This window comes from Sprattus sprattus (assembly GCF_963457725.1).
Source record: "Sprattus sprattus genome assembly, chromosome: 2".
NCBI lineage: Eukaryota > Metazoa > Chordata > Actinopteri > Clupeiformes > Clupeidae > Sprattus > Sprattus sprattus.
In genome coordinates, this window is record NC_137921.1 from 60,336,364 (window position 1) to 60,355,633 (window position 19,270).

General features: G+C 37.8%; 1 protein-coding gene across 2 annotated transcripts in view; it reads left to right on the top strand.

The window, feature by feature from the left end:
- The window catches only part of cd2ap (CD2-associated protein), a 52,984-nt gene extending 42,554 nt beyond the window's left edge, over positions 1-10,430 (top strand). For both annotated transcript variants that reach the window (XM_080860777.1, XM_080860778.1), the window contains exons 12-17: positions 1,912-2,021; positions 3,112-3,230; positions 4,952-5,041; positions 6,338-6,516; positions 7,079-7,142; positions 8,720-10,430. In XM_080860777.1, the coding sequence (XP_080716903.1) occupies positions 1,912-2,021; positions 3,112-3,230; positions 4,952-5,041; positions 6,338-6,516; positions 7,079-7,142; positions 8,720-8,761 (604 nt within the window). In that variant the 3' untranslated portion in view covers positions 8,762-10,430. The remainder of the gene's footprint in view (positions 1-1,911; positions 2,022-3,111; positions 3,231-4,951; positions 5,042-6,337; positions 6,517-7,078; positions 7,143-8,719) is intronic.
- Positions 10,431-19,270: the final 8,840 nt, after the last annotated feature.

Genomic DNA, 19,270 nt, shown 5'->3' on the forward strand with positions numbered 1-19,270 from the left:
TTGTACCAAGATGGCAGCGTCTCGGGACCCTGTTAGTGGAAAATATTTTATGTGAATTAAGCTATCTACACAACTTTTTTATGTCTACATTGACTCGGTTAGTTGTGAATGTGCAACACGAATGTTGTAGAGTATTGTAGGTCTTAACTGAAGCTCTCTAGACATTTATTGTTAGGTTATTGCTAACGCTTAGACTAAAAATCCATAGAAACACATAGTAGCTAGCTAGCCTCGCTGCTAATATGTATAATGTGAGTATGCATATCTCACAGATATTGACAGTGCATTCATTTTGAAAGAGCAATAGAGAAACGCGATTAAGGCATTTGTCGATCGAAAAGATGTTTTTGACGTCCATCCTACGGGATCCGATAAAAGTTTAATGTATCAGGTTGCTCTGATTGGTTCTAGGTATCCAATGGACCCTTCCGCAAACTCCGCCCCCCTTAGCAACGGTTGCTATATCAGTCAAGCATTCACGTTTCCCAGGTTCTCAGCATTGGTATGAATGGCGTGGCAACACGTTTTCAACCGTGTCAATTTCAGCTCTACCCAAAGAAATCACAAGCATTTTTTGGAAAAACGGCAAGATCTCAGATCGAAGCAGGCGAAAGGGTCTGCAATATGCTTATATAGGCTACAACCACGACATTACATGCCGTGTTTGTAGACAGACAAATGCTAAGGCTAACAGGTTCATTCCAGCTATGTTTATGTGTTCTATTATCTACATAGTCGCCGCTACGCAAACATGTAAGGTGGTAAAACTGAATCGTATTTTAAGCAAGGGTTTTCTCACGTTTTCGATTCAGTGGGCAGATTTTAGCGACATAGCTTCTTGGAACAAACGTAGGTGCTTCTGTTTACGTTGCTGACATTCAGCTGATGGGGGGGTCGTCCACATTGTTTGATCCACAGCAGGCATTTCTCTCTCTGGGTCTTGGGTTTCGGGAAGGGATAAAATGTTACCCCTCCCTCCAGCCTTTTTGGATATCGGCTGTCAGAATTACACACTTCATAAGCGCAATGTTTCATTTTCTCTTCTCGAGCAGACGTCTCTCTCATTGACTTCCATTCATCAAAATGGCTCGCTTGACTGAGGTCCCGAGCTTAGTAACCGTAGCTATGCTATGATTGATCAGTTACCGTTTTGGGGAGTGGTCGCGGAAGGGTCAATTGAGCGAAGAGGCATTTTCTTCCCTGGTTCGTTGAAACACGCCCCATAATCACAGCTCAATGGAGCAGTATCAGACTCATATTCTGACTAGAATTATGAGTATGACATCGTCCGGCTAATCTGCCTGTGCCCTTTGAGATGCTATGTCATGCAGCTCAACACCCCCTTTTCTTACCATCAATTCCTAAAATAAATTGTGATTATTCCTTCCTGTGTTATCACTAAACTTTTTTAACACAATCACATTAATATTTAATTTATTTATTTGTATTTTTCACACATTATTGCTGAATTACCGTAGCGTTATAATAGGAATGGTATTCTTGCTGATTTACCATAGCGTTATCATAGGAATGGTATTCTTGGGGTTGATGTATTCAGAAATGCACTATATAGACAGACTGCTAGTCTTTATATAGCAGTGATAATTCCTCCCAATGCTTATTGGGTCTTTATGGACCATTTCTGTGTCCTTATATGTCAAACATTAACGGTCAACAGCTATGTACTCAGCTCTGTATGGTAAGCACAGATGAATTGGCACAACAGCTAGGTAGGCAATCATTTGGAGTATGGTATGTATGCTTGTGTTCACTTTACATAGAGATACAAAGGTATGATACAAAAATAAAACTGAGTTCTTCACACCGTGAAAGAAATGTAATTTCATTCAGCTTGGAAAACAAATGGAGTTCTTCACTCAACATTTCTTGCTTTAATCTTTCCCCTCATAGACACAATGGAGAGGTACCTTCCACAAGACCAAAGTCAGACTTGGAACCAGCATTACACATGAAACCAAAAACAATGTCTGGTGACTGGGGGGAGAAGACAGCTGACATGGGTATCATTTTTTTAAGCCTCTGTGTTTGACCTAATAGGATCCTATGGCTGATCTCATGCATGTTCACATGCTTTTTTTGACACATGAACTCAAGTTCAGAAACAATAATATGTACATAGTGTGTCACAAAGAAGTAAGTGTGTTATAAAATGTGGTTTTGGACTCTAAATAGCATATACCCGACTACTAACTGCTCTGTATATAAACCTTATTACAGTATTTTATGTAATTTTAAACAAACCCATGTATTGACACACCTGTGTATTAACCGCAGCTTATTCAACGTTGCGTCATGCCATGCCGTTGTGGTTTGAGCGTTTCTATCCATTTTAAAGTTGTATGCAGCAGGGATGGGCATATCAACCAAAAATACTGCACTTGCACCCAGTAACACACACAAACACATGCAGATGTGATCATAGCACGACAGACAGAATGACTGTGACTTAATGCATCTGGAGGGGGGTGGAATCAAACAGTGCACACAAAGTTGGAAGATGTGCCCACCCAGATGAAAAGGTTTCTTTCGTCACTCATGTAATCTTTATATTTAGGTAGATATACCTCCCCCACCGCTCCCAGATGTAATGCCTTAAATGTATTTTGTGCACCATATGTATGATTGGCACCATACGCTTGAATGTCTAGTGACCGTGGCACTGCTGAGAATTCTGGGCCCTCTGACCGAATTTTCAGGCCCCCCCAGCAAGATTTCAGATTCAGATAAATCAGACAACTAGCAATGATCAGGGATCTTCAGATTTGGAATAGCCTTTTCCCCTGTAAAAGTCTGGTTAATTAACATTGTGTAGCCTACTTAGTTGTATCGTTGCTAGACCTGAATATTCATCTAAGGAAATTGCATTTTTCTAATTAGAATTATATTAATATTAAATTGGATATGTTGTTCATGGTATAAATATTTAGAGTAATTCACAATTTAACACAAGGCATATTTATTTTCATTTCACAAAAAGTAAATCAAATTCATGTTATTTAAATAATGTTATGGGTCAGTGGCAGTGGGTCAGTGGTCTAGAAGTGTTGTGCCAAGATGATTGTTTATTGATTGACATTTTCCTTTTCATAGATGATCTCATGAAATTTGATGACGTCTCCTCAAACTCTGAGAAACTCTCTCATCCAACAGCAAACAGACCCAAGATGCCTGGGAGAAGACTACCTGCTCAGTTTGGTGGAGCCCAGTCTGTGAGTCTCGTTCCAATGTTTCAGGTTTTTATGTAGTCGCTCTGTCAGCTTACTTTACTATGTGCATTCCACTGACAAATAGATGTAGAAAAGTAGAAAATCTCAAAAAAGAGAAAAGACAAAGGAGTGACAGAAGATGTTGAATACTGATGTTGAAGATTTTAAGCAGATTTGAGTGCTACAAAAGGCCTCTACTTGCTTGCCAAATAGTTTGTAAAAGCTGGAAAGTTGATATTATGAATTAATAAGAACTATCAAAAAATAAGACATACAGTACACTTTTTGACAAGTTTGGAAAAACTCAAAAATGCTTCTGACCGATATTCCGATATTCCTTCTTACTTATAGTCAGGTATTATACCTATGTCAAGTATATAAACATATATTATTTAAATAAATATATCTGAAAAACGATTTTTAATAGTGTTTCCCCTTCATCCACCCTGACACCATATTGTGCCAAGCCAACAATTGCCCCACGAGTGGTTCCTTATCACTATTCAAGAAGCACAAGTTGTCCAGGGACACGATCAGACCCAACTAACAGGTTATAATATTTGGCACAGCAGGACACAATAAGACCCAACAAACAGGTTATAAAATATGCCGCATAACATAAAGTTTAACAGTTGCTTGGCAGAAGGTGATGGTAGGGACACTCCTCTCAAGTAATTGAATGTATTTAGCGGGTGTTGCCCTCTTTGAAAAGCAAATAGATGACGCTAACTGCTGGAAAAAAAATCAATTGCTGGCACGATGGCTTCCATTTCTGCTTACAGTTATGAATAGTGAATACAAGCTAACTAGATTGCTAACGTTGTCCCATACAAGTGAATAGCTAAACTTAGCTTGCTACAATTATAATAACCATTTATCAAAGGTTTCTCTACAACATTCCAGTAAAAACATATTATACAACAGCTATGCTACAGATACTTACATTTACATTGCTGCTGGAGCTAGAGTAAGCCACTGCTGTGAGATGGAGTAAGGCACTCCTGTGAGATAGAGTAGAGATAGACTCCTGAATCAGCCCTAGACTCCTGAATCAGCCCCAGACCTACTGAATCAGCCCTAGACTCCTGAATCAGCCCCAGACCTACTGAATCAGCCCTAGACTCCTGAATCAGCCCTAGACTCCTGAATCAGCCCCAGACCTACTGAATCAGCCCCAGTCTCCTGAAACAGCCCCAGTCTCCTGGGGTTTAAATTCAGAATGTAACTTTGTCAGGCTCATTGTCCTCTTAATCGTGTACATGGCTATATTAGCACTCCTTATTCACGATCATGTTTTGTACTGCAAATGGACGTGTGTCACTCCAATGTTCCGGGACATTATAGATTGCCATTTACCTTGAATAAGCCTATTATGTTTGACATTATGGTTAAAACTTCTCCTGTATGACCTCCTCAAAAACCTGAACTAGAGGTATTTGCTATGTAAGTAGAACTGCAATTTAAGGGGAGGGGCCTACTGAGTGCTGTGCAATGTGCATTAATACTTTTTGAACAACCTGAATTGAGACATAGCCCAGGTCAAGGTCCATGCTCTTACCATATTTTTGTGAAAAGCTATTAATTTCGCCGTAGGCCAATTTGACATTGGATATCACCAATGTAAACAAATCCCCAATAGATGGGGTATAAAGAGTTGAAGGGGTTAAATGTATGCATAGTTCCCTATATAGGTTTTAAGAAATATGGTGTATAATGCTTTCCAGCCAAGCAAGGAGACATGTGATGCCAGTCTGAGGGCAGAAGAGGATGAAGTCATGCAGAGCAGTTTGACCAAGCCATCAGACTTTGGGCGGGTAATTCAATTGTTCTTTTAAATCTCCTCAAGTTGTCCATTCTTTGAACATACATTGAATGGAAAGTATTGATGCCTTTGTAAAAATGGAATCCATGTGGAGATTTACAGCATGCAAAGGTTTGCAGAAAATGTTCCTTTTTCTTTGTTACTGTAAAGGGGTACATGAAAGGAAATCTTGTGGAAAGGATATGGAAGCCTATATAAAAACAGTTCAATTGTTGAAACCAACTTCTATTTCTCTTTCCCTTTCTGAAGATAGACCCTTGCCTGTTTCATCATCTTTGAGACTGTTTGCTCTCGAGGCCTAATTACAATTGGCTACAGTACTGCTCTTCTGAACTTACGCTTCTTTTTCAGATTTATGAGACATGCCCCTCCCAATGTTTAGGATTCATCAAATGACTCCTCCCCCAACAATAATTTGATGGTATTAAAATATAATTAATTTAATTTGAGTGTAAATAAACTGTAAAAACAGTGGTCCTAAGATATCTAGCCAAGTCTTTTGAGCTCTGAACATTGTAGATGCTGGTGTTGGATACACATAGGTGATTTAAACATTCATCATCACCAAGCAGAAGAGGTCATTTCTATTTTCTATGGACATCAACATTTTCGGATGGAAATCTGTGTTTTCCCAGGCTATTTTCATTCCTTTCTGCACTAGCATAGGCTACACCAGACATGGGCAAAGTACAGCCCATGGGCCGTATACGGCTTTTTAATCCGGCCCTAGCGTCTGCCCCCCCCCAAAAAAACTGTCGACTATAAAAATCCACGTCAAACATTTTTCACAATCGACATCGTCGATTTTGTCGACTTATCGTTGCAGCTCTATGCCGCACAGAGCCTGCGTGGCTGCTCTAACCTGTTAATGTAAATAATAAAGAAGTTCAAGTGAGGTAATTGGTTTGGTCGCAGGCCTCAGATGTTTTCATGGTGTTTGATCAGTCATGTTCCTGGCCTGGCCCCTCTGTCAAATTTTAGAACCCATTGTGGCCCGCGAGTCAAAAAGTTTGCCCACCCTTGGGCTACACAATCTGTGGTGATGTGAAAAAATGAACTCAACATTTTAGGCTACTGCAACATCCTATTAGGTTTGTCTCTGGTAACTATGGTATTTAATGGTTATTAGATTGAAATTTATTTTTGGCTGTTGGTAGAATTCTATTCTATACTTTTTTCAAATTTTTCATAAATGGCTTTGGACAAAACTGTCTGGTTAAGCTGAAAAATCGGACACGTGTTGTATTTATTGTTCCACCTTTTCTGTCTTTGATCCGTCCACATTCAGCCACTGGACTCCGTCGCCTCATCATGCGACAACAGTAAAGCCAACACTACAATGCCAACTTTGCGTGAGACCAAATCCAAAGCTGGCAGGGAGGAGGAGAAAGTCAATGAATTGGAGGATCTTAGGTCTCAGATGAAGGAGGTGCTGTTGACTGTAGAGTTACTGAAGGCCCAGCAAATGTAAGGACACATTAATCAGCTATACCCTTAGTCTCTCTCTCTCTCTCTGTCTCTCTATCTCTCTCTCTCTGTGGTGTGCAGTGGCAGTCAAAATTCACAATATTTTAAATCCTGAAGAAGTTCTGGTGATGTGATAAAAACATGTCAATGAAACAGTCAAAACAAAATGTAAAAAATTGTACACAGGTATGCAAATATATTTTGGTCTACTAGCCACAGTGGCTGGTGAATGTTTAAATATCATCAGCCGCTCAATTTTTTTTTAACCAGACACTCATTTTTTTTTTTTTTTTTTATGTTTTAAAAATTAAAATATGTAATTTTGAATATATTTCAAATGATGTCTATTAGTTCCATTATATCTATCAAAATGATTGTTGTAACATAATTTAGTTATGGAATCCTAATCCACTGATGACAGGGAAGACTGTTTCTCTGTAACTTCATCATTAAACTCACAATCTCTTGAATTTCTTTAAGTAACATTTCGACTGACTGATTGATCAACAGTATTGTCAGTTAAGCATTGCTATTATTATAACTGCTTTGTCTCTTTCCTCAGGAGAGAACTTGCTGAACTGAGAAATGATTTGGAGGATGAGCGTTCAAAGCGGATGGCCCTACAGGTAATTAAATTAAAGTTAGACCAAAATAGCCCAACCCAAAGTGTCTTTTCAGCTACACAACTGTCTTCTGTTTTGTCAGCTGAATCATGTCCCACCCTCCACATCAAACAGGGATCTAGGGTTTTAGCGTATGACCTGGTGTGTGAAGGTGTGAAGGCTGTAAGTAGCCATCATTAGTTATATTATATTAGTCTATTATACTATACTGTGGCCAACACTGTTCTCCACCTGACGCATTCATGTTCAAAATTGAATAATATAATTTCAATTTAAACATACAGCCTTTGTTTTGATTGTACTTTAATGGAATAATTTGACATTTAAATATCCATTATTGCAAGATGTCTGCGTTAGTCAAAGCTTATTTTGAGGATATCCAGTTGTGCTTCTCCACAAGTAACTACACCACATCCTGGCAGCGTTGCATCATTTCACTTTTGGCAATGTAGGAAATTATGAGGTTATGTAGATTGTAGGTGCTGAGAGGCTGCAGGAAGGCACCCAGTTACCTCCCACCCGGGCTTATACGGGCGTCATGACGATGCTTACAGCTGCTCCCTGTACCCGTTGAGTTGAAAGACAATCTGAAATGGGCAAAGATGAAAATGAAACCTAGCTTAAGTAGAAGTACTGTATATTTGTCAGTAAGGGGAAACCTGTGGACGAGAGTTTTTAATAAACAGAATTAAATATTAATTAGAAACAAAAAAACAAACACAGAAGTGTGACCAACATACCGAGGCAGCCATACGAGGCGCCATCACCATGAAAACCACGCAGAAGGTGGCATTTGACTGTGTATGAAATTGCTATTTCAGAGCTGGAGAAATCATAAATAAGGCAGCTGGGAAATGGCTTGAGGTGCCATGTTGTCCAAGTACTGTAGCATTGTATGGAAAAGGACTTTTGGGCCATTCTTGGTGGAGGTTCAAATGTGCCAAGAGCAGCCTGGAGATCTTTATGGATCCAGCAGTCAAGGAGAAGGAGAATCCAGGAGAAGCAGTTCACAAGGTGCATTACAGCATAGGGAGAAGAGCAGGGTTTTGGTTAGGTGACAGTTTGAAAGCATGGGGTCAGGCTCCATGGAGAGAAGGCAAATTCTGTCTGGTTGTAAAACTAGCTTGACCAGGGTCACTACACGTGGAGACGAAATCAGGTGCAAAAGTAATTAGTGTGTTTGTTTAAGAATAAACTAAGTTGAGTTAAGTAACCTCTGTCAGTTAATGGACAGGAGAATTTATTTTGTGCGGGAGGGGCAGAACACTGCACACCAGGCACGTACAGACACTACTGGCATATGGAGCTAGGATGTCACGTACCAAATGCATCACATGCTGAACGGAACGCCCATCACACTTTGATTCACTACAGTTTCACCAATCAGAGCACATTTGGCCCTTATACAACCTCAATTAGATCAAAGTGAATTGTGTTGCAGCGGAAGCGTACTGTAACTACCAAGTTCGATACACCAAATTATGACACGATTTCTTGTAGAAACCTAAGTTGTGATGAAAATTTTGTGTGATTCTTTTTTAATTGATTGAATGAATTCTTCTTCTATACCCACACATTAGATTGAGATAGACAAATTAAAGAAGATGATGCAGTCGACATGAAGCTGAAGATCAATGGTGTGGGGGAGAGCCACCCTACATAGACGTCATGCATCAGGACCTGCCACACAAGAGGAGAGAGTTACCATTCTTACACCCCTTTGCTCCCTGCTCTATTTCACCTTATGGTTAGAGTTTTGCACATAATTATTGTAATTTAAATAGAAGAAATTGTAATGGAAACATATGTATATGGGTTCGTTTGCCAACAGAAGTTCCTGAGGCCTTACATTACTACTGTGCTGAAAGAATGCCTGACCATTGCTTTCAAATACTACTGACTCTGTATAAAGTGATGGGACATTATTTTGCTTGTTCCTTATTTTTATAAGGTAGTTATTTTAAATATATATATTTTCAGGACCAATGTATTCACCTTTTCTTGAGAGATGATTTATATGACTTGTGCAGTGATTACATATTTCATTGCAGTTTTTAAAGGGAGATGCTCTTCATTTTTGTATTTAGTTTCCCTAACATTCCTGTAAAGGGTATCACTCTTGTGCCTATGATTCTTTTTCCAAGTCATAATACTGGGAGATGGCATATATCTAATTGCACAAACCAATAGCATGGTAAATATTTGTGGCTAATGGATATGCAACCATGTTTAATCTACATAGATTTTCACAAATCATTGAACCATTCAATAACAAATCTGATATGGAATTCCCAAAGAAAGCCTTCATTTTGATGTTGAGGTTTGTTCAGAAAAGGAACGCCACGTGACCAGCAGTCATGTTTTCTTGAACCCCCCTTCAGTGTTGTAGCTCAGGATAAATCAAAGCATCCTGTCATTTGGACTCAGATCTAGTTAAGGCCTAATCATGTATTTTATTGGTTGTGGTGGGGGTGTTGATTAGTGTTTGCTTTTAAGTCTACATCTCGTTTTTCATCTTTTTTTGCAGGTTCTGATTTTACCAAGTCTTGTATTTTTAAAATGTTTTCTACATTTGAGTGTTTCTGGGATTTAGACAAGAACATGGGAGGGTGGCGACTGGAATACAGAACAAGTTGTTTGAGATATGAATGTGTGGTGTTCACTGAAGAAAAAAACAGCCTTTATGCAAGAGAGTTTGTGTGCACAGCTTCTTGGTTATGCTAAGGTGTCTGGGAGCAAGTAGTAAATCCTTCGTCATGTGTTTAGGGTGACAGGATTATCTAACGGTTTACATGGCCCGAAAAGTTAACCTTAATGTGGATTTAAACTTTTGTGTCAATCATCAACAGATCATTCATTACTATTACCACATGCACAATGCAGTTTACCCTAATGCTATTGTTCCACAGCATAGGTCTTATAATGGACTGGACCACACTGAGTAGCTCTTAGGCCTTTTGTGACATTCTGCAACCTGCCTTGTTCTTTCAAGAGCTACTCACAATCGCCATTTACAAATGTCTTATTAACTCCAGGAAAATAGCTCTTTTAAAGTACACTAGTGTGTGTATTTCTCATACCTCTAAGGAGAGATTGAAACATAAAGAATTCCAGATCAGGTACCTTAAAGGGGTGTAAGCATGTGTATGAGGACTTTGCACTTTGGAATGAGCCTTGTCTGTGGCTTAGAAATCGTCTCAAGCAATAAGAAACATTATCAATCGTGTTTTTACCATATTTAGGCCTATTGTGATATGTACATTGTCAAAACATTCTTCATGTGTTGTCATTTGGCGAAGCATATTCTTTTTCAATTCTAAACTCAATGAAATTCTACTCTGCAAATTATTTCTGCAATTGACTTTATATGCACTGTAAATTTGCAGGAGGGAACAGGTTTTTCAAACTGAATAAATATTACTTTTATTTACTCTCATTATGGTTTGTTTCTCTTATTCTTATTGTCTTTGCTTAAAGGTTTTTTTTAATTGTTGGAGAATATTGAGTGTGAACATCCGTCAGCCTTTCAAACAGTACGCCTTTGTGGCTGAGGTAGATGAAGAGGGATGTTTAACATTTCATTTGTGGAATTCAGTGTGGTTTTCGTCTCTAATTCTAATTATCCAGTGTCACCTAGAGAGAGCCAAAGGAGACTTAATTGTCTATATAGTCTATATATATCTTAATTGCCCATCTATATAGTATATGGTTAGAATGATTAGAATGTTGTAAATCCAAAGAAACAAATCAATTCCACTACAACAATTCCACATGAATAATGAACGGGTCAGAGTTTATAATGATCGGGAATATTTAATAATCCAATGCATTTTATATTGATTTTTTTCAGTCCATTCTTCAAATGCATGGGAGTGCAAGGATAATGGTCTGTCAGATGACTGATATACAAACATACACACAAGCTCTTCAGCATATATCAAAGTATACTTTTCCTCCAAAGACTCTTCCTGGCAGCCCTGGTCTCAATGAAATGCTGGCCATCCCCAAGCAAGAACATCAGCTGGTGTCGCAAGCTTTTAAAGTGAATCAATGTGCATATAGGCATTATACGACAAGCAGACGGGAGAAATATTATAATTGGATTATAAAAAAATGAAAACAACAATACAATAATTTTTCTTTGACAAGGTTTTTCAGGACCCGGACCCATTTCGGGATAAGGTGCCGAAGCTCTCTGTCCAGTTTGACAAATCAGACAAGCTGGAAATGATGGCCAGTTTCATGTCATGGTTCAATCAAGGGTAGGTCTGACCCCCATGTGCCTTCCTTGAGTGTCAGGGAGCTCTCTCTGTATCCACAGCACCACAAAGGAGGGCAGTAACACTCAGATTTTCTGTCCTAGGAAGCCAGTTTACAAACTTTCTTGAGGCCAAAGACCTGTAACAGCTGAGCAAAGTTAACATTGTATTCAGAGAACAATAAATGGGAACACACATTTTAAAGTCATGGCATCAGTTTCCGGATGCTCCCAGGCTGTTTAAAGGGACAGTGAATTTGGTGTATGTAAACATTTAACCCACTAAAATTCTGATGTTGTGAATTAAAAGTGGATCAAATCCAGTAATTGTCCTACAGTTGATCACAGTAGATACCCTTACTGACTTGCCAAAAGTTATTAATGGTAACATGCAATCTCTGAAGTGATTTTTCAAAGGTTCAGGCTTCAAGCCCCACGTCTGCCATTGTATATCTTGCCCCAAATGGTGGATCACAGACTTCCTGTCTGACCGGAGGCAGCATTTGAGGCTGGGAAAACATTTCTCTGACCCTCAGACCTTCAGCACCGGTAGTCCTCAAGGCTGTGGTCTTTCACCTCTACTCTTCTCCCTGTACACCAACAGCTGCACCTCCAGTCATGGAGCTGTGACTCGGGTCTCCAGCTCATTCATTTTGCATATGTACCAGCTGCACCGCACACGACAGGCAACAAAAACTGATAGTTGCACGACCGATCCAGCGGAAATTATGTCATTTTTGGTGCACGCCATCATGTGCACGGATGGGAAGGGCAGGTATACATTTTCCTTCAGGCTGGGATATACTGTTGGCTCTGGGGTTATCAGTCTCAAAAGCCACAATTCATTCATTTTCAAAAAGCATCTTCAGCCTTCAAGATCTCCTTAGACCCTGTTCATTAGCGCCTCCGCCTATATTTATTATTATTGTTATTATTATTATTTTATATAATTATTGTTTTTTCTATTGTTCTTTCCATTTTTATTTTGTAAAGTTATTTGGGCAGCAAAAACTTTTAATTGTACAGACACCAAACCTGGTATATACAGTACAGTAGGTTCCTGAACTAGGAAAGCCTACTTTTGCATAACTTTAGGGTGTGCTATAATAGGCACATTTGCATTTTGGCTCATATCTCGGGAACAGTATGGTTTAGAACAAAAAGTTATTTTCCTCCGACTCCCTCCCAAATCCAATGCACCCAATCCTTGTTGCTATGGTGGTTGCTAGGGTGCCATTAGGGTAGTTTAGGTGGATGCTAAGGTGTTGCTATCTGGGTTTAGGTGGTTTCGAAGGTCATTGCTAGGGTCTCACTATGGTACTCCAGGTGTTTGCAGCACCTATAGTGGTTGCTAAGGAATCACTATGGAAGTGGTTGCTAGGATGTTTGTATGGTAGTTGCGGTGTTTGCTAGGGTGTTACTAGGGAAGATATGGTGGTATCTAAGGTGTTCTCATGTTAGTAAAGAAGGCTGCTACGGTATGCTAGTTGCTATGGTATGTTGTTGTTATGGTGGTTGCTAGAATGCCACTACAGTAGTTATGGTGGCTGCTAAGGTGATGCTATGGTGGTTAAGGTGGTTGCTAGGGTGTTGTTATGATACTCAAGGTGGTTGCTAGGGTGTTGGTATGGTATTTGAGGTAGTTGCTAGGTTGTCATTATGCTAGTGGTTGCTAGGATGTTGCTAAGGGGTTGCTCAGGTAGTCATGATGGCCTTCCTAAAAAAACAATCAAACAGCTTCAGCTTGAACAAAATGCAGCTGCTAGAGTTTTTACAAACCTGCTTGATCTCTCAGATCACTGGAGAAAAATCTGTAAGTAATACCCACAGTCAGAACTAAACATAGTGACATTAAAGGTGCTCCATCTGTAACCAGTTTAAAATCAAGACTTAAGACCCAACAGTTCTCAGATGCTTTTGATCCAATTTTTGGCTTTTTGATCCAGACTGATCCAATTCACTTCTTATGTTCTTTTAGCTTCATTTTAAATGTTATTTTATAATGCACTTTATTGTTGATCTCTTATTTTTATATGTTCTTTTATCTGGTCATTTGTAAAGCACTTTGAAATGCCAATATGTATGAGTTATATATGAGCTATATAAATAAACTTGCCTTGCCTTTCACAATGTATCATGAAATATTTATACCAACCACTTTGCAAGAGAATCTGATGAACTCTGATTTTTTTGCCCATGTTCATACAGGCCAATGGGACATACGTCTGACACGATGAGGACAATGTCCCCGACAAATCTTGTGCATATTGGATGAGCCTTGAGGCAACTCATTCAGTTATAGGGGGCGCTATGGTGTACACTGGCCACACCCAAGGTAAATCTCAAAAGAATTATAACATTTTGCCAAATTTTGAAGAGTCTTCAAGCTTTCCAAAGGCATCAGATTTTTCTTGTTTCAGACTAGGGGGGCTATGGAGAAACATCTATACTGAATTTCAATATAAAATCAAAAACTGTCCTGAGACAAATTGAGGTGAAAATGTTCATGTGTTTTCAGAGATCATAAGCCCCTCAAAACATTGCGTGAATATTTCAAAATCACGCATTCCATCCAACATGGCAGACCTGTTGGGAGGAGTCAGATGCGACCCAACAAATTTAGCTTGATATGATGAGACCAATGTCCATACCAAATCTTGTGTGAGCAACTCCATCCCCACCATTCCTCGCGTTCGGAGGCGCTATGGAAGTCCTCGACCGGTGTGATTTTCACCAGTTATGATGTGTGTGCCAATTTTCTTTCACTTTCAACCATCACAAATGACTCAGGAATGAGTGAATACATGTATGAATAAATAAATAAAAATATGCAGAAAACTACAGGGCCTTGCACCTCTGGTGCAGGTGCCTTCCAGTGGACACCAGAAGACCCTAACTTAAGGAATATATTAATTGAATTGTTTCAATGAATTACAATCCATAAGCCATAAGCATTAATAGAAAATGAATGCAAAAATAGAAAAACGTTCCACAGTAAATAATGAGTATCACTCAAGAATGTTTCAACATTTTTTTAATGAAAATCTTATGTTTCCATATAAAAATTCACACAGGCATAGTAGTCATATCTTCAACTTAGCAGGCGTTAAAAAACATTATACATGGAAAATATTAATTGCATCCAAAAACTACCAATTCCATAACATTCATATACTGCATGTAATTCAGTGGTTTGTTTGTTCGTTCAAATGTCTTACCACAATATCAGTTGTCATTTATTTCTGTAATTATTGTGAAGTAGTCTCAAGGACCAGTTTTGTCAAGTGAAGATATTCATTATTGTTTCTAAATGTGTGCTCTTTTTGAATGGAAGGCTGGGCTATGGCCTTTCAGAATATGTTTTATAAAGCATGCAGGGTTATTAAAAGTGATGCTTTTCAGTACAGATACATGTTATTTATTTAATATCTGTTGTAATTTTTTTTAAAGATCACAATGTGGAGTCAAAGAACAAGCACATGTTGTGCAAGCTACATATTTCCTATGAGCCATTTTATCATGTATGAATACACAACACCAAGAAAATCTATGTACATTTACCTGATATTGTTATTTATGTAATGTCATCCGTTTTAAGAGCAGTCGCTTCTTACAATTGTGTTCACCTTTTGACTTTGTAGATATGCTACTCCATCACAGACTCTAAACCCTTTGTTGCGGTACGGAAGCAGTTCATTCCATTATGTGTTGGCTGAACAGACTAGCTTGGCTCCAACATACAAGTCAATGACAATTTTAGAACAGGTCTCAAGAACAATACAACATCAGGTATAGGTATTTTCGAATGCATCATTAAAATATAAACATTGTTAATGGTTTTGGCTTCATTAAGAAATATTATGGTCTCATCCTCAAAAAACCTATTCATGTTTTATTGTGATGTACATTAAGGTTCCTTTGACTTAGATTAATTAAATGCAGTAGGTAACATCAGACACACCTGGAATACAAAAATATATTACTGAATGTCTGTTCATGGCGTACTGAAAACAATGACTGCATGTAAAGTATCATTTGTGAGCTTCCATGAACAAACCAAGAACATCCACATTAACTGTATTTGAAGCTACTAAATAGTGATGAACATTGTTTTTTCTTACTTAATTGCACAATGAAATGTATGAAATTAAAAAAAAATATTAAGGAATAATTAATTGAATTAATAACAAATCATATTTCAACAAAGAAAAGTCATGCCTGTTAAACTAAATTAACTGGTTTCACAGTGTTGCTTAAATGCTATGATTCCACTCCACCATGAACAAGCAACTAAATATATGACCAACAATCCCAGAATTCATTCCAAATAACATCATCTAATATGAATACGCATATTGTTATACTGAAATAGCAAAACATATGAACATGAAATACAGAGGAAATAAACATAAATGTCCTGACATGTTTCAATCAGTATTTTTTCTTGTTTATTTTATTTAAATTTTTATTACAAATCTACAGAGACAGCACAATAGTGCAAACAAAACTTCAGAGTAAATACATGGCAAACGTTTGTGTTCTGTGTACATTACTTTATTACATCTTTGCATCATTATGGTGCTACATTAGATAGTAGATATTCTGGCCCAATTTTGAATCATACCATTTGAAATGTAGTGAAGACCATAACCCTCCACCCAAACTATGCCAGGTTTACCTAAAAGTTGTACATTTCTAAAATGGCAGAACATGACCTTTCATTATAATAGCTATTTCCTTTTCTCTTCAGAATCACAGCTTTGGCATTTCTCAGCTTTTAGTGGACCTGCAAACTGTTTCCGTCTCCTTCATAGTTTCTTATGGTCAGGACGTTCCGCCTTAATATGTGCACTCACAAGTTACTGATGGGTTTTAACATGTATGCTAAGCCATCTATTCAAATGGCAAAAACATTAATGTTGGCTCAAACCTGACTAATGGATTACAGAGAACAGTGGCTTCTAAAAAAGTCAGAGATCAGATTTGGAATAGAGGGATTGTGGTTGAAAGTCTGGAGGTAAAGAATGCCACTGAGATCTTATCATTACAATTTGATATTGCATAATATTATTGCACAGCGACATGGAAGACTAGAAGAAGCAAACACAAGCATGCTGGTGTATGATATTGGCCTGGCATGAATCCCTTCTCTTCTCGTTAACACAGAGGTGTTCATTTGCCTCCCCTTTTGCATAATGATCACCCTTTCCATTCTGCTTGTAATATGTTACCTGATTGACCTTGATTTAGAATGGGATGGAACCCTAGCCCTAACAAAATGAGTAACTTGATGGAATCTGAAAACAAATTTCATGATGACATCACAAATGCGAGGAAATGATCTCTACTTCTAAGGCTCGTATGAAGACTGGCTATGGCCATAACTGTGCCGTTTGGAAAATGAGTATTGCTGATTTCATAGATTCATTATGGCCATCAAATGTCATCTGTCTAACCTGCTCATATTCTATAGAGGAATTGTCATGAGAAATTCAGATTCTTTTTAGTTTTCCTAATCAGTCCATGTGCATTACAATTGGGTATATGGGGGGGGGGGGTCTATTAATGAACATGTTTCAACTCTAGTGACACATCTCTACATGCCATAAAGCCAACTCTGACCTAATAATAACCTTTTATGAAACCCACACATTGGAGGCTACCACTATCGTGTCACCAAAATGTACTGATTTGTGTTTTGTGCATTTTGGCAAATTTGTATAGTATGAAAAACAGAAATTAATACATGTCTGGGTATGAATGTGTTAAGTGTGTTGCATAAGTGTCTGTATTAGAATGCTCCATCCACTGCCACTGAGAAGAGGGTAAAGTGGAGTGACTACATAAGTATGAGCATGCCCTTAAATGAACCATCTAAATTGAAGGTGTCTATACAGTTGATTATAATCATAACTGACAGTAAGATTTATCACAGTATTGCAGGCTGCTCAAATTGAATAGTTAACTATTTACTGAAAAGGAAGTATAATCACTTGTTTTAGTATCTTTGTATAACTTTCAAATATAATAATAATGTACGTAGTTTACATGAGGGTGTAAATATTAGGATGTAGTGGAAACGCTGTGCAAATAATAATGCCTCTTGCAAGAAGTCCCCATAGCTCTACACACAAAAAAAGGTCTGTATCACTGTTTGACTACGTTTTGTTAATTATGTTCTTGGTACCTATTTTTGGTCTTTATTACCTTTTTAGTCAACTTTTTCTACAAACGGGATTCATTTTTTTTGCCCTTAAAAACAAATAGAAAATAATATGGACAATTATTCTTCATACTATAATGCCATTACAAACAAAAATATACCAGTTATGCACAGACACCATGTAAGCAACCTTGCGAAATCAGAACTAAATCCTCAGTAGATGCATACAGACAATTTAGTGCCATGCATAAAGTCATTTTGGGAAATATCTGACCCTGCAGTTTATTTCTCGAAGACGTATACTGTCATGCTGTATACACAAATGACATTGCATCACAAATTGAGAGGATACATTTAGTGTCATCATGAAATTGTGTCTCATAGACTCTGCTACAATGTCTAGATAAAAAAAGATCCCCATATTAAAAGTTCTCTTTGCTATTAATATTTTGACATTTTTCTGATTTATTTACAGCTACAATAGGCAGTTTTCACCTACTGTGATCATTAAGCCTGAAAAATCCTAAACATTTGAATATTCTTGAAACATCTCTGATTTTGGGCCTCACTTTCATTCATAAAATTCCACTATTTGAAAATACTTCCCACTAGATTTAGTTATCATGCTATAGTGCCATAAACATGATGAATCCTGTTACAGCATAATACCATAAACTGGGTGAATCATATTTTTGGATAACTTTTCCATGTCCTCCTTTCTCCATTTCTGGAAATGGCAATCACCAAAAAACCTCATTCAACAGAAATAAACTATCATTCCATTTCCCCATATATTAGCAGCTACTTTTCATTTCCTTTAACTATTTTCACACTGAACATGCATTCATTGCAGAATCCTGCTTTTGGATGTAACGTCTGTCCTACTCTCAGTCAGCAGCCTATAACAAGCCTGCTGTCCCATTAGAATGAGAGCAGGAAACTTTACAACTTGAAATGCATATACAATACAGTAAATGGTCTGAAGTTTGAACAGTGATTTAAATGCCTTGTTTAAAAATCTAGACATAGAACATATTGCTTGATGATGTTCCGTCTCCTTCTTGTGATACATTGACAGAACTATTTTCAGGCACAGTTTAGATCACTATGCCCTTGGTATTGTAACTACACAATCAAGTCATGTGGTGAAATGCTGAGAAGCAACACATTGATACTTGTTCTAACATATTCTCAGTATAGGGTTAGGGTGCATATATGTACAGAGTGTCAATGACCTATTACATACTAATAATGTATACTTTCATTCATTCTAAAATATAAAATGTATTTTACATTGTAAATACAATGTAACAAGGGCTACCCTATTCTCATAAAATAAACAAATCTGAAAGAGATAAACATGAAAAAACTGTAGGGATGAATCTCTTGCCAAATTACAGTTCTAATTTCACAGAAGTACAGATTTATGGGCAGAGCTAAATAAGAGTCTTTTCCATACCGCAGTCTATCCTGCCTTTCAACAAATTCAAGCCATCAAAAAGGCTATTCAAATTTTCCATTGTACACTCACACACCGCTCCATAGTCACTGAGAGACCAGTGCTATGGATGCTGCTCCTTTGAGAGGAATTATAATAGAATTATAATGAATATCATCTGGACCACTGAACTAGCCTGTGTGTAGAATGTTGTCCATTTCTGTCCCTTTGTAACTAAAAAATTTTGCCATGTTTTTGCATTTTATGAAGGC